The 15,479-nt window shown below is 38.3% G+C and overlaps 1 protein-coding gene across 7 annotated transcripts in view; it reads left to right on the top strand.

Annotated features, from left to right (window-relative positions):
- Window positions 1–15,479, top strand: part of kcnip4 (Kv channel interacting protein 4) — a 211,250-nt gene that overhangs the window by 96,089 nt on the left and 99,682 nt on the right. The window contains exon 1 of one of the 7 annotated variants that reach the window (XM_037534771.1): window positions 12,161–12,516. The exons of the other annotated variants lie outside the window; for them this stretch is intronic. Coding sequence (XP_037390668.1) covers window positions 12,459–12,516 — 58 coding nt within the window. The 5' untranslated portion in view covers window positions 12,161–12,458. Of the gene's footprint in view, window positions 1–12,160; window positions 12,517–15,479 lie in introns of those variants that run through there. 7 annotated transcript variants of the gene reach the window in all.

Raw genomic sequence — 15,479 nt, 5'->3', positions numbered from 1 at the left:
ATTTTGCTACCATTCCCTGCTCTGCTTGTTACCGACCCTGCTTGTTTTGACTACGATTTAGTCTCACCCTAAATGCTGTATGTATCTTGTATGTTTGTAAATAGTCTATGTGAACCGGCTGTAGGGAGTGGCTGCCGTTTTGTTTGGGAACGGGTTTTTCTGTGTCTTTGGGTAGTAAGGGAGGTAGGTTTAAACACTGTCTTTTCTTTTTGTTTGTATGTAGGGAAGGTAGTTTGTGTTGTAAAGTTAGTGTGGGTTTGTTTGTTGCTTTGGCCTAGGCCATTCCTGAGGTTGTTGCCGGTGTGTAAATCTACTGTTTTCATCTTGGTTACATAATACAGTCTTGAACTTAATAGTTGACCTAGACCGGGTCATAACAGCATAAATACAATTTTTGTGTAGGTCTGTGGAGTAGACAAACTTGGTACAACGTGAGGTTATAGCCTATTCCTGACAGCAGTGCAGTCATCAACCTATCTATTCCAACACTTCTGCTCAGTGGCAGTACAAAATCATATCAGTGAACCACCATGGCAGATTCACAGAAACGCACTTAATGCTGCGGCACCCTTCTCTATAAAACGTGTCCGCCCAGCGCAGGCATCCTTGCCCAATAAAGATGACATAACTATGATAAAATTAAGACATCTGAAATGTACGTAGATAAGGAAAAACACAACATACTTTAAAAGCTAAGCCTAATGTTCCTAGGCTAAAGCATACTGGTACAGCAGGTGGACCCAAAGAAGACATGACAGATAAATTTATGCAGTTGAGATGTGCAAAAGTGAAGAAAACAAGCACTGCAAACTTGAAAACAGTAATAATTGTCAGCAAACAATGGACCTGGACAGAATCTCACTTTTAAATGCCCCCCTCGTTTCATTTTTTTTAACCGCAACTGGAGCTTGAATTTACAACATTGATGTGCTGAGGAACTTAGGGTGGTGCTTGGTTTAGAATGTAATAATTTGATTTGTCATAAAATTATTTTTGTCTTTAAAAATGTAACTTGATAAATGACTCAAACTCTTTATTTAACCAAAAAAAGTGAGGAAAATGTGGTTTTCTGTAATATTCCCCATTTAAGAAGTATACTTTTTTTTTTCTTCTGGGCAGTTTATGAAGCACTTAACAACTGTGTTCATGTTTGTTTATACATAAAAGCATTAAAAACTCTGGAGAACTGAAGTGTGACTTTGTTTTGCGTCAATTGTTTAAACAGATTTATCTCCTTCAAAGCTTTTCCGTTCACTGTATGTAGCTGGGGGAATACCAAACAATATCTTTATCAAGATAAAACCATTTAAAGGAGCTTTCTTATATACTTGAAAACTCGTAAGTCACATGAAAGGCAAATGCATTGTGTTCTGCAAGTAAACGTTTTGGGGTGAAAAGCCCAACATTCTGAATGTGCACTGGATGAAAGCTGGTAGAGATTCTAAGATGATGTCTGAGTGTATAAAGGCAGCCTATGGGAACAGAGATTTATTGTTTAGAGCAAAGTTCTCCATGATGTGCAATAATGTAAAATTGGCTGTTTGTTGGGTAATTTAATTCTTGTAGCCTTAGCAAAGAACGTAATTATGAATATACTCAGCTGTGCAAGAGCCATGTAGCCACAAGGCATAACATTTTCCTCACTCTGCTTAGAAATATAATTTAAGGAAACTATTTGTTTTAATGCTTTTGAAGCAGTTCATGGCTTATGATTTCCCACAGTAACAACTACGTCTGAATTTAGGGCAGTTTATATGTGTTATGGAATGTTTGTAAAGAAGCAGTCAAGACAGCTTTATTTATTTATGTAATTGATGTTCTTGTTTATCTAAAACTTCAAGTATCTTTTGCTTCTTCCTCTTATTCTGTCAGGCAGAGATGAATTGCTTGCCCATGAACTCCACCACAACTCTGTGGTTCAGCCTCAGCAGTAGGTTGGCATGTACAGCTGGCTGTGCACCTGCACACTGAGGCCCTACAGTGGTCCCTGTGGTGGTGCTAGGAGGAGGTGTGTGGATCACTGAAGTTGACGGTTGCCTGCTGATATTCCAAATGGATGCCGCTCTAGTCACGTTGGTTAAGAAAAACAGACATCAATGAACTGTATTACTTGATTTTGCTGGCTGAATGAGTTTATTTGAGAATTAATTTAACAGAATAAATTTACAAATGGAATACTAATACATACACTGCACAGCAGTCATTACACATTAAAATCTCAGAGATATTGCAAATTAATTACATTAAGGCTTTGTTGCAAAGCCATTGATGGTAATTACAGGTTTGAGACGTCTATGGTAAGTAGAAGCTTTTTTGCAGCATTGTAGTTCGTTCAGCTTTGGCCCATTCCTCTTTGAAAACCCACAAATTCAAAAGCCTTAATACATTTTCGATGGGATTTAAGTTAGGAGATTGATGAGGATGTGCAAGCCTCACTTTTTGTAGAAACCGGTCTTGTTATTTTGGCTTTATGTTTGGGGTCATTGTCGTAATTGTCATTGTTTAAATGTTCATCTTGTCCACAGACTCAGTTTCTTGGCTATTGAAATGAAATTCTCCTCGACTGTGTCTCAGGACATCACTCATTCATGTTTCTTTGGATGACATATATAATTTAACAGTACCATTTGCAGAGAAACCAGCACAAGTCATGACGCACCCACCTCCGTACTTCACTGTGTTTGTTCTTGCAACCATACATGCAACTCTTCTTTTTCCAAACATGATGAGCTGAATTATTACTAAAGAGTTTGTTTTGTTTTATTTGACCAGAAAACAGAAGAGTTCTGATTTGTCTAAACACTTGTGTGCAGATTGTAGACGTGCATCTGAGTGCAGATTTTTTTAACAGAGCAGTTTTGCGTAGTGTGTTGGAACAAAAATGATTGCAGTGCAGTTCATTATTGTTCCCTGTGTAACTTCACTTTCTTCGATGATTAGTTGTGGCTCCATAAACTTTCCACTTGCATATCATCAAACCAGTTGCACCGACAGGGTTGTGCAAGATCTTTGCTATATAGTGAATAACACACAGGACAGATGCCATGTAATTTTTAGATGCTCACTGCAAATGTTAAAAACAATTATATTATCTTACTGGGATATTACCTAATGTCCACCGTTTTCATAGTTCAAATGTAAATGTAGTTTTGGATAAAAGTATATAAAAAAATGGCAAAAATGATTGTGATCTTTGTAACAAATTGCAGTTGTGCTCTTTAATGGCTGGTGATATCCAGGATACTCTCAGAAGAGCATGTTGTGATATGATTCGATTGAATGTCATATTACATTGCACGCTCCTAACATCTAGCAGATTACCGCTGTCCGAAATGGGGAAAAAAAATGCGTATCTGCGTTTTAGTTTTCCATACCATTCAAACTCGGCAGTTGTCCTTCAGGTTGTCAAAATGTAATGAATGAACCAATAAAAAATAGTCCAAAATTATTTGAACAAAAAAAAAATCCCCTTACATTAAAAGGACAACTTCTGTGAAGTTGCCATTTTGGAGATAATTTTTTTCCTTTTGGACAGCGAGGATGTGAAAGCTAATGTGTCTCTTTTTCTGCAAATTTTTGCGCACACACACACACACACCTGTCCCTGTAGTCTCAGCACCCTGTGGGCAGAAACAGCCTGACATGGTTTAGTCCTGCCAACCTTGCTCTTCTCTCAAATTACTCCTCAGTCCATGAAGAAAAAATTGTAAACCCAAACAAATGTCTTGTAAAAATTTATTTCAATGTGATTCACTGCCTCTGCTCTGTGTACTCATTAAGGTCATTGTCTTAACTTGGCCGTGTTTAGAAACAGCAGGTGATTATGCTCATTAGACTGCATACCACTGACTACCTGTCCTTGGCACCTACTGCTTGGCCCAGTTGGCAGGCAAAGCTAATGTTAGCACTGGTGCTAATGTTAGAGGTGTCCTTTCCTTAGCCTAGATCTACACATGCTGTAGATTAATTGGCCCTGTTGATGCTTTAATCGTGTGGCTGTTGACACAAAGCAGCATGTCACATTTGGACAGACCTTTCCTGGAGTACTGTGCAAAAGACACCCGAGAGAATATTTAAAGCTATTTATCTGTGCAGCAAGCCTTTCGGTTTAGCTTGCCTTTTCCCAACTCTCCTTGTGGAACCCTATATTGACTTACCAAGTCAGATTGCATATGTTGTATGTGACTACTTTTTACTTCATGCCCCTAGGCTGGGTGCTCGCATAGGTATGCCACTGTTAGTGAACTGCTGCCCTCTTCTGTCAATGACTGTTAAGTCATTAACCCCTTCGAGGTTGGACATCACTTCGAAAACGTAACCAAAAAATCAACAATTTGTCAACTGTTTTTTGTCCATTACTGATTTTGTCTGTCAATTTTTTGAGCTATATTGCTGATGGAATCTGTCTAATCTATGATATGACTGGTAGAGGAACCAGCGGATGGTGAACAAGAAATTCTAATAATTTTTTGTATTGAATTTGTACTAATGTTCATTTGTATTTAAAATATTAGTGTTTTATAAGAGAGAGCATTTCAAACTGCGTTGCACTTAATATTAAGGCATAGCTGACTAAAGAGCAAAATATAGCGTTTTAAGTTCTGGACAGTTTTCTTTTTTTTTTTTTTTTAAAAGAAAACTTTTCAGAATTGTAGACTCCACATGAAATTGTTATTCCAAAATACCAAAACTGAGCTACCATAGAGAGGGAAACTTGGTAGATTCAGTATGAATTAAATTAATTCTTGAGTAACATAATTCTTAATGAGGAAAAGCTTAAAGATTTGGGATAGACACTGTCCAAGGACCTCTGACTTCAATGTAAAGCAGAAGAATTGCTTTCTGAGATCTAACAGCATGGGTACTTTTAATCACATGGACCTGGGGATCATTACCAGAGTCCTTTGCAGAAGAGTTTCAAAGTCCTCTGCAGTGTCTGGGGCAGAACACTTTTTAGACAGAGACATTTTAGCAGAAACTTTGAATGTTTCAGTTGAAATAACTTGTTCTGTTAGCCTCCGGATGTCACAGTTCTCTGTTGTACTTTAATTTCAGCCGGTCTGAAGGCTTTGTTATAATGTTACTATCTGAAAGATGGATTGAGTGTGAATCTACCTGTGCCACCATGTCACCAACGATTTAGAAGCAGTGCTTTGATCTTAATGGAGTTTAGTTTGTCCTGTGTTTTTCTCACTTATTATGCTGTATTATGGCAAAGGGGCTGTAGAAGAGTGGCGAGGCTCTAGATTGTGCTTAAAGAAATGAGAAGCAGAGCTTCTGAAGCATTAAAAACCTTGTCTCATACTGCCCCTGAGTGGTGACTCCAAGAATTGTCACTTGCTGTTCAGATTTTTCCATTAAGTGGTGCTATTAGTGTTAGTATTTTCTCCCACAAAGCCACCATGTGGAGGTAAATGGGTGAAATCTCCATCTGTCCACCAGAGCAATGGTTCTTTACTCTGAAGCTAAACTGTACATGGGCTTAGCATGTGTAGGATGATGATGCAAAAATGTGTACAGTTAGGAGAAATAAGATGGAGCACTAGCCAGTTTTGTTTGATATGACAGAATTAAAATCATAAGTGGCATCTTGCCCCCTGTGGTGTACAAAGTCCCCCTGGTGTATCTTGCATCTGTTACTCATCTAGGATTTATAGAATGATCTCCAGCAAGATGGCTGATAATGTTGTGTAATTCTATTGCTCTAACTGGCATGCAAGGTATGTTTATTTGTATAGCTCTTTTCATACACAGCAGTCATTCAGATTGCTTTACACAATCACAGAAAAATAAAATCATTAATTATTACATCCAGATCTAAAAGGCATAAAAAGCATGTGGCATAAAAACTGAGTTAAAACAATGTACATGTTTTTAAATAAGCTTATAAAATATAGGGTAAAAAAATAGGGTTAAACATAAAAGGGAATTAAAGCAAAGCTTAAGCACAAGTTATAAGGCTCAATAAGAGGCACATGAAAAGAGAGATGCTTTTAATCTGGATTTAAAAATTGCTACATTTGGTGCACATTTAAGATCTTCCAACAGTCCGTTGCAGTTGTATCCTGCATAACGGCTAAATGCTGCTTCACCATGTTTACTTTGGACTCTGGGCTTTATTATCTGACCTTAGTCCATAGATCTAAGAAACTTATTCAGTTTATATTCTTTAAACATATAAAAGACGTAGTAATTAAGAGTAAAAGACTCTCTTATTAGTCCCACAATGGGGAAATTTAACCTGAAATCTAAACCATCCGTGGAGTGAAACACCACATACACACTAATGAACACACACACTAGGGGGGGGAGTGAGCACACTTCCCCAGAGTGGTGGGCTCTACTATCTGCAGTTCCCGGGAAGATGTTGGGGGTTAGATGCCTTGCTCAAGGGCACCTCAGTCACGCACTGTCGGCTCAGGGGATCACAAGGCTGGTCCCCTAACCTCCAGCCTACAACTGCCCTGATCTGCCTAAACCATTCAGTTATTTATAGACTAGTAGCAGCACTTTAAAATCTACTCTGACTAAATGGAAGTCAGCGTAAAGATTTTAGAGCTGGAGTGATGTAAACTTGTTAAAACTCTAGCAGGAGCGTTCTGAATGAGCTGTCACTGTTATTGGTCTTTTTGGGGAGTCCAGTTAAGAGTCCATTGCAATAGTCCACCCTACTCAAGATAAAAGCATGAAAGTCTTGCTGGAAAACTAAGCACTATATTGTGGTTGTGTTTTTCAGATAATAGAAGGCTGGTTTGTTAATTGCTTTAATATGGCTAGTGAAGGTGAGTGCATTAAAACTCAAAGATTTCAGACTTGGTCTTTGGTTTTTAGAGCTTGAGAATCATGATGTTCACTGAAACTAATTCTCTTTGCTGCCAAACACTTATCATATCTGTTTTATCCTCATTTAACTGAAGGACATTTTGGCACCTCTAAACAATGAAACAGTGAGTCTATCGAGCTGTAATCATCTGGTGTGAGAACCAGATAGAACTGTGTATCATCTGTATAACTATGGCAGTCAATGTTGTTCTGTAGAATTTGACCCAAAGGCAACATATATAGACTGAAATATAACACATCTACAAAAATGTCATTTGACCAGTGGTGTTCAAACTTTTATCCAGTGGCAAAAATGAGATCAGCTGACCCCAAAACTTTTTCTAGGTAATGAATCGCAGGAGTGCAGTCATGCAGATGAAACTTCTAAATGAACTGGACCACAGCCATTCAGTAAATGTGTTGAGATTAGATGTGACCTCATTTGATCAGGGGAAAAAAAAGTGGGAGACATCTTTCCGTGGTGGGCTTCTTCATCCAATTTGCCATACTGGTCTTAATTAATCATCTGTTCTCACTGTGCCTCTTGACTACCTATAATTACCATAGGAATAATTCCATTGGCTTTATTAAATGATCATAATTGTTTTTTGCCTAATGTGAAGTATTTCAATGCAACCAGCATATTTGTGCTGTAAAATTATTTAGAGCCATGCCTACATATTTTATCTTTAGTTGCTCCTTTATCCATAGGTGGCAAAATAACTTCAGCCTGGAGCAAAATGGAGAACATATGCCTGTATTTATCATTTACAGTGGAAAATAAATAGGATTTGAGATGTAAATCCAGCCTTTTATTTAGGATTAACCTAGTATAACCAACTCTTTCTGACGGTGCCAGAACTAAGGAAGTGTTTGATTCAAAAAAGCAGAGATGTATTGAAGTAATTCTGAGTGGGTGCTGTAGAGATGTGAGAGACTGTATGACGTGTGAGCAGATGTGGGTGGAATGGCCTAAAACCAAGTACAAGTATTGTTACCTTGATGAAATAATGACTCAAGTAGAAGTGACTGCCGGAAGCCAACTTGAATATGGATTAAAAATAAAAAACTCCATATAGAACAGTAGTGGTAGATCTTGGTACATCCAGCAATGGAATGGGTGTTTGTTGGGCTTTATTCTTCTCTTCCTTTTATATTAAAATAAAATGTACAATTTGAAAGTAAGAGGTGTAACACCAAATCCAAACACCTATAATGAAATTACTACTATCCAGCGCTCCCATAAAAAGAGAAATTAGTGAATAGATATAAAGGACTGACATAGAAGTAAGGGATATATTTTCCTCACCAATATGCCACAATATAAGTACAAGTGCTAGCATTTGAAAATTATGGGAAAGTGTGGGCTGGCTTGTCATGTTCTCCATTCCTTGTTCACGCTACTGCCTGAAAATTGAATTGAGCAATAAAGCAGCACAAGGCAGTCCATACATTTCCAGTTTCATCAGCCTGCAGTAGTCTGATCAAATGTTGACATCACTGAAGAGGATTAGATATTTTAAAACTGTACAACCTTATAGGTGTTAAGATCTAGATCTAGACAGTCTTCAAACTGTATGAATTAATCAGTTTCTGTCATTAAAATCAGTAGCAATAGCAGCGATTTATCCATTTTAGATTTTCTAACCTGTGAAATAGTCCTATGATAATCAATCTAATTATACAGAATGAGAATTAAACAGCTAAACATAGTTAAACACACATGCGTACATACAAAGGCGGTCAGAGAGAGCAGAGCCAGGCTGTTATCTAACAGAACAAAAAAATCTTCCGATGCGTCATCTGCAAGATTGATGCTGTGGAGGAAAAGTGTCTTTGCTGTTGCATTTTTAAGTAAGTTCCACTCTAGACATGCAACTTTTCTTTTATTTTCTGCTGTTAGATTGAACAATGATCTGATTATTACAGCACAACACTTATCGATCAAGTGGCACTTTGATGTTTTGGCCCATTTCTCAGGTGAGGTGATGTTTTGTTCATGCATGCAAGAAAAGAATTTCATATACATGAATGTGTCTATGCTCTCAGCCCACCACCCACAGTCTTATCATATAAAAAAACAAGAAAAAAATCTGGGTACAGCAGAATTATTGGCCAGAGTTTATGGTGAATCTGTATTAGACTAGGTTTCCACATGTCTGTCTAATGTGACCATATACTTTCAAAACTGCTTCAAAACCATATTTTATAAAGGTTTATGGATGTGTTGACACCTATGCAACTTATACTACATGTTAAGAGGAATTAAATATTTAGTTTTAGATTTAGGAATTAAATGTATGAACAAAAAGTATTTATTTAAGCCTGAGACTTATACTTTCATGCTATTTAGGCTGTTGCTTATACTTCCCCTAGTCAGAAGTAGATCCAGTCAGTGGCAAAGACAAATATCACTTCTGAACTATTTACAATTATTTTTCACTTTTTATGGTTATTAACTTGTATTAACAAGTCAGAAATCCCTGCTCTGCCCAAACACTGCTAAATGTAATTGAATGTAGTAGCTGTGTGTGTATATAAGACTACCCAGAGAGTAGAAGGCAAACTAGGATTTTGGTGACCTTTCAGCTATGAATTATGAATGAACCATAATTGAGTTCATAAGCTTCAGAGTTGGCTTTGGAACAATAATTTTTGAGCAGACATTTGTCTTGGACACGTGTATTTCAGCCTTGAAACTACTGTTGCTTTCCAGACTTGCTTCACAGGTGTAAATCCCTGCCTTGTAAATCTCAGTAGCTTACTCAAGAAAGGGCTGGACAGAAAGCAGGATGAAGACATTCATTTCATTTTGTTTCATGGGATGCTTCTCATGAGATCACTCCCCACTGGCTCAGACTGTCACATTTTTGGTTATGTTCTGAGATGATTACTGGTGGTGCTCTGTCATCAATTTCTGCATGTTAACACTTCTTAATGGGTATTTCTATTTTTTGCCTGACAACAGTACGAAGCCCCCCCCCCCCCCCAAAAAAAAAAAAATCAAAAGTATTCAGTCACCCATCCAAATCATTGTATTCCAGTGTTTGTCACTTCTATGGCCAAAGATGTGTAAAACCAAGCACCTAGGCATGCAGACTGCTTCTACAAACATTTATGAAAGGAGGGGTCCCTCTCAGTTCAGTAAATTCCAGTATGGTACTATGATAGGATGTCACCTGTGTGACAGTCGTGAAATTTCCTCGCTACTAAATATTCCACAGTCAACTGTCAGTGGTATTATAACAAACTGGAAGCAATTGGGAACGACAGCAACTCAGCCACGAAGTGGTAGGCCATGTAAAATGACAGAGCAGGGTCAACGGATACTGAGGCACATAGTGCAGAGAGGTCGCCAACTTTCTGTGGAGTCAATCACTACAGACCTCCAAACTTAATGTGGCTTTCAGATTAGCTCAAGATCAGCATAGAGAGCTTTATGGAATGGCCGAGCAGCTGCGTCCAAGTCTTACATCACTAAGCACAAAGCAAAGTGTTGATTTGCAGTGGTGTAAAGTGCCACCACTGGACTCTAGAAGCAGTGGAGACGTGTTCTCTGGAGTGGCGAATCGCGCTTCTTCTTCTGTCAATGTATTGGACGAGTCTGGGTTTGGTGGTTGCCTTGTCTGACCACATTATACCAAATGTAAAGTTTGGTGGAGGGGGGATTATGGTGTGGGGTGGTTTTTCAGGAGTTGGGCTTGGCCCCTTAGTTCCAGTGAAAGGAACTCCTTAATTCTTCAGCAGACCAAGAGATTTTGGACAATTTCATGCTCCCAACTTTGTGGGAACAGTTTGGGGACGGCCCCTTCCTGTTCCAACATGACTGCGCACCACTGCACAAAGCAAGGTCCATAAAGACATGGATGGTGGGAAGGCTGTCTGCTTGAGGTCAGGACATAATCTTAAAACCTATGGGTTAAGAATGGGATGTCACTCAAGTTCATGTGTGTGTGATGGCAGACAAGCGAATACGTTTGGCAATATAGTGTACCTTCCTTCAGTTTTTCATGTAGTCTTTTCAATTTTTCATTCCAGCTGTATGATTTAAAATGTAATGATAAAATCAGTTCTCTTCATTCAGTTTGAGTCTTTATTGTGTGATTGCTGTGGACACAATCTCTCAACGCATTTCTGTGTGAACCCTCATCAAGGAGATTAAGGCTCATGCTCAATCACTCTTCTTGATAAAGGTTCACACTGGAATGTGTAGAGATTTTGTCCAAAGCCATGATACAGTAAAGGCTCTTAAACTCAAAGCAGAGAACCATGGATTTTTGTTTTTCAGCTTTTAAACCCCACTCAATGGAGCCTTCAGTGTTTTTAGTGCCCTATCAGTAGAGCTCTCCATGTTTGTATTTCTTTGATATTTTTACATTTCTTCCTGTAGTATTAAAGCATTTATATATATTTGGCTGTTATGCCCTTTTTTCCCATACCTGAATGATGAATGTGTAAACTAAAAGAAATAAACACTGCCACACTTCTAGAATTTTGCTTGTGTGGCAGCTAGCACCTGCATGACACACTTACAGTGACTCTCAAGGATTCTCACTGCGGTTCGTTTGTCATTTTGTCAGTTAAGATAGCAGCACTGTTTCAGATAATGGCTCACAGAAGACTTGTGCAAATATGTAACAAAAAAAGACAAATGAGTTTGTAGTCTCAGCTCTTTATTTATAAATGTTTTTTTCCCCCATTTCAATGTCATTGCATTTCCACACGGTCACACTTAAAGTGAGGAAATGTAAAGCATGGCATCTTTGAACCTGTCTAAAGTTATACATACTACCTTGTAATTGCAGTTACTGGACCATTAAGGCTTTTATGATTAGAAAGAAAAGCTGTTTGCAAACCAAGTTTCGCAACTTTTGATTAATAAGCTGTGTGGTTAGTTGTCTGTTAGGTTATTGTAACTCGTGGGGATCCTTGCAATTTTTTGGTTGTCCTGCCGTCTCTTTAATGCAGCCTTCTGACGTTTCTATCAGGAGAAATAGCTGAGCAGAATTGCAAATGAAGGCTGTCAGATGTTGAATAGCGCTCATTTAGGTGATCCGGCTCTCTGTGCTTTAAAGCTCTCAGGTTGAGGAATTGCTTATGAATTTTAAATAATGTAGACTAGCCTTGCTTTTACATGATTACTGTTCTTGATTTGAAATGGTGCTCTTGTTGCAGCAGTATTTATTATCAGCTATTATCTGCCACGCACTTGGTTTAATAACCAGTAGCGGACAGTTTGAATGCTGCTTGTGCTTTTGTGGGTAGCCGCTCTCCACTGTCCCTTTCTCTCCCCCTCCTCCTCCTCCTCCTCCTCCTCCTCCTCCTCCTCCTGCTCTGCTTCCTTTCTCTCCCACACTTGCAAAAACAGCGTGCAACAGTCAGCGCTAACAGAAAGCGCACACAGCTTCATTTATCTAGTTCCTCAAGTGAGCCAAAGTTAAAGGAGCATTCCATGAGAGGAAAACATTCATTCATCATTTTGTCAAAGTTTGAACAAGGAGAAAAGGAGTAGAGCTAACGGAGAAGACTTGGTCACTCTTGTCGTAAGGAAGGTGCCAGGGTTCTCTGAAGCAAAAGATACCTCAACAGGACTTGCGGACCACTGAGCAGAGCAGATAAAGAAGTGAAGGGGCAACATGGGCGCGCTAATGGTCATTTTCTCCCTCCAGCCAAAACAAAAGAGAAAAAGGAGAGGTAAGTGATTTGAAGATTGTCGCTTAACTTGGAGTGAGAAGAATTATAAAGAATGGCAGTTAAGCTGGTTCCTTTGTTCTGACATTATGTATTACATACACAGTGCCTTCAGTAAGACATGGTGTGGCTTTTAATGTGTGTGTGTGGCGTCTTGCTGTTTGAATAACATTTTAAATTGACTGGTCATTTCAAAATGCTGTAGAATTTTAGAAGCTTTTCTACAACTTAAATCCGTGCCTGCACAGGGCACTTATTTTGCCCACAAGGAGCACCTTGAAAACTTTCAAACTCTACGTTTTGGTTTCTTTTGATACATGTGAATGCTGCAGTGTTATTCAGTGGTACAGTAGAGATATAAAGTTCTTTGAAGTTCTGAGACAGGTGCTCTGGCAGGTGCTCTATTTGGCAGTCATATTGAAATAACTGTGCCAATTCCAGATAACTCTGCCTTGAAGAGCCACTTTATTCTTCTTTGATGTCTACTTCACATGTCCATTCTTTTTATGAACATTCTTCTCTATGCTCTCAGGAAAAAAAAAACTGTTTCAAGTTGCACTGTTATGTCGGCACCGTCACAGATACGTCTTTAGTACAATCACTTTGGGTGGGGAAGGGGAGAGCTTTCCAGCATTGACCCATTAGTGATGTGCTGCTGATTTTTATGCAAATCCATCAAGAAAAATGATGCCTGGTCAGCAGGCTGTGAAATGAAGTGTTATTCACCTGTACTTAACTTCATATAAGCGTGACTCCACTCACTCCAGAGGTTTCAGAGATTTGCACTTTAAGATCTTATTCGGTACCTTTTACTGTGCTTAAGTGCCTGTATCAGTCACTTCATACAGAGTGACTTTGAGAAGCTTTATCCTTCCTTTAAGAGTCAAAGTACTACTGTTTGAAGAGTAAGAGCTTCAAGATGTTTGCATTTAAGATTTTATTTAAGACCTGTGTATATTTAGGAGACTTTCTTGTTGGTGATGGTGGTGATGGTGAGGAGGAGGTGGTGGTAGTGGTGTAACATTTTAATGTTAACTGTTTTTAAGTCATCATTGTTTTAACAAAACATTATCTCCAAAATGGTAACTTTGTATGAGAACGAAGAAATATTTAGTTTTAATATACATTAATATAACAATTGTATGCAAAGTATTCAAAAGCTTGTATTTTGAAATGGTGTAAAATAAAAACTAAATGTTACAGTTGCAAGCCTTTGGTAGGATAGTGTCGATAGATTTATCCAATTTTAAAATGTCCAGAACACTTAATGACATCAGCTACTGAGGCGAGCTCAAGTCAACAATGGTACTCTGGTCTCAGTGTTGATGGTCATTTAGGGGCTATACGAAAGCCTATATTTAGTGTCTCATTTCTAACCTATATTTTATGAATGTTTTGTGGAACAGGTTGAGAGCAAAATGAATGGGCAAGCTTGGTCCTTCTCCCAAGCAATAGATCATAGAGGAGACAGGTTTTGTGCACTGTAAGCAGAAATGGGGGAACCCAGTTTTCACAGCAGGCTTTGTGGTGGCTGTGCAGTCCACTCCTCTCGCTTAAGTTTGGTTTAATGGAGTCTGACTTTTTACTAAAGAGTCCTTTTCAAAGTCATTGTGAGCAGTGACCTCGAGGCACTGAATTTGTCAATATGAGCTTTTGCAGGTGTGGCTTATGAGCTGCGCTACAAAGATCAGTACAATGCAGCATCAGTCATTCTTATAGGTTCAGTTGTGCGTTGGATTGAATGCTGACTAGTATTTGGAACTCAGTCAATTCAACAAAAAATCTCTATTTTAAGGATCTGCTATCCAGACTCCTTCTATTATGTTATGGGAGTAGACCATTATAATTGCAATTACAGTACTTTGTTGTAAGAAAACGGTCTATCCATTTTTAAAGTGGGACTTTTTAAAGTGGAAAATGAAAATGTCAATGCTGGTGTTATGACTGCAACCTTTGTTTAAAATTCTGCTTTAACTAGCTGCATGTAGAATGTGAGCTATTATGATTTGAGTGTGTTTTCTGCTGTTTATTGCAAGCGCCATGCATGTACTCTCTTGCATTGGGCCAAAAAAAGGCAATGCAGAAACATTTTTGCCTTACTGGCTGTACCACACCCCTTCTGCTTTAAAACCATCATTAACATCATCAGCATATTTAAAAATGATTGAAAGGAGCAGACTTTGCATGATGGAGCAATGTAAAGTGGTAACATTCACAATAAAAAGTTATATTAATTTTATATTATTATTAACTGACCTGTATGTATGTATGTATGTATGTATGTATGTATAATAAATATAACCGCTTCATTAAGCACATCTTGTTTCTACACCCTTTGTTGGCTTCACTTACCATATATGTGCACTGTAGTTTTACAATAACAGACTGTAGTCCATCTGGTTCTCTGCATACTTTGTCCCCTTTTAACCCTGTTTGTTAATGGTCAGGAGCCACACAGGGCCACCAAAAGTGGTATTATCTGGCTGGTGGATCATTCTCAGCACTGCAGTGACTCTGATGTGGTGGTAGCGTGTGTGTTGCACTGATATGAGAAGATCAGACATTGTTACTCTCACATGAAATTAAGCAAAGAAGTTAATGAGCAGATTAGCATGTGTTATCTAAATTGTGTGATTGTATTAATGAAAATAATTTAAATTGGACTCTTAGCTGATGCTTAGTATTAAAGTACTCTGTTGGGGGTGGGGGAAAGAGGCAGAAGTATGTATAAATCCCTATTACTTTCAGAGCTTTGCAAAATATTTAGGCAACTGAAAGTTTTTATTTACTTAAACACACATTTAACAATGAATGAAAACGACATTTCAATGAATAGTGATTTTACAAATGTCCATGTGTTCAATCAACCATTTCCAAACCTCTCCTCAAGTAAACCCAGAATTACCTGTAGTTATTATCCGTTAGCTAGTTTGGGTCATCAGTGCTTTATTCAGGTTTACAGCTGG

The sequence above is a fragment of the Pygocentrus nattereri genome, chromosome 2 (genome assembly GCF_015220715.1).
Source record: "Pygocentrus nattereri isolate fPygNat1 chromosome 2, fPygNat1.pri, whole genome shotgun sequence".
Classification (NCBI taxonomy): domain Eukaryota; kingdom Metazoa; phylum Chordata; class Actinopteri; order Characiformes; family Serrasalmidae; genus Pygocentrus; species Pygocentrus nattereri.
Note: the sequence above shows the minus strand (reverse complement) of the source record. Positions and strands in the feature narration are given on the sequence as shown.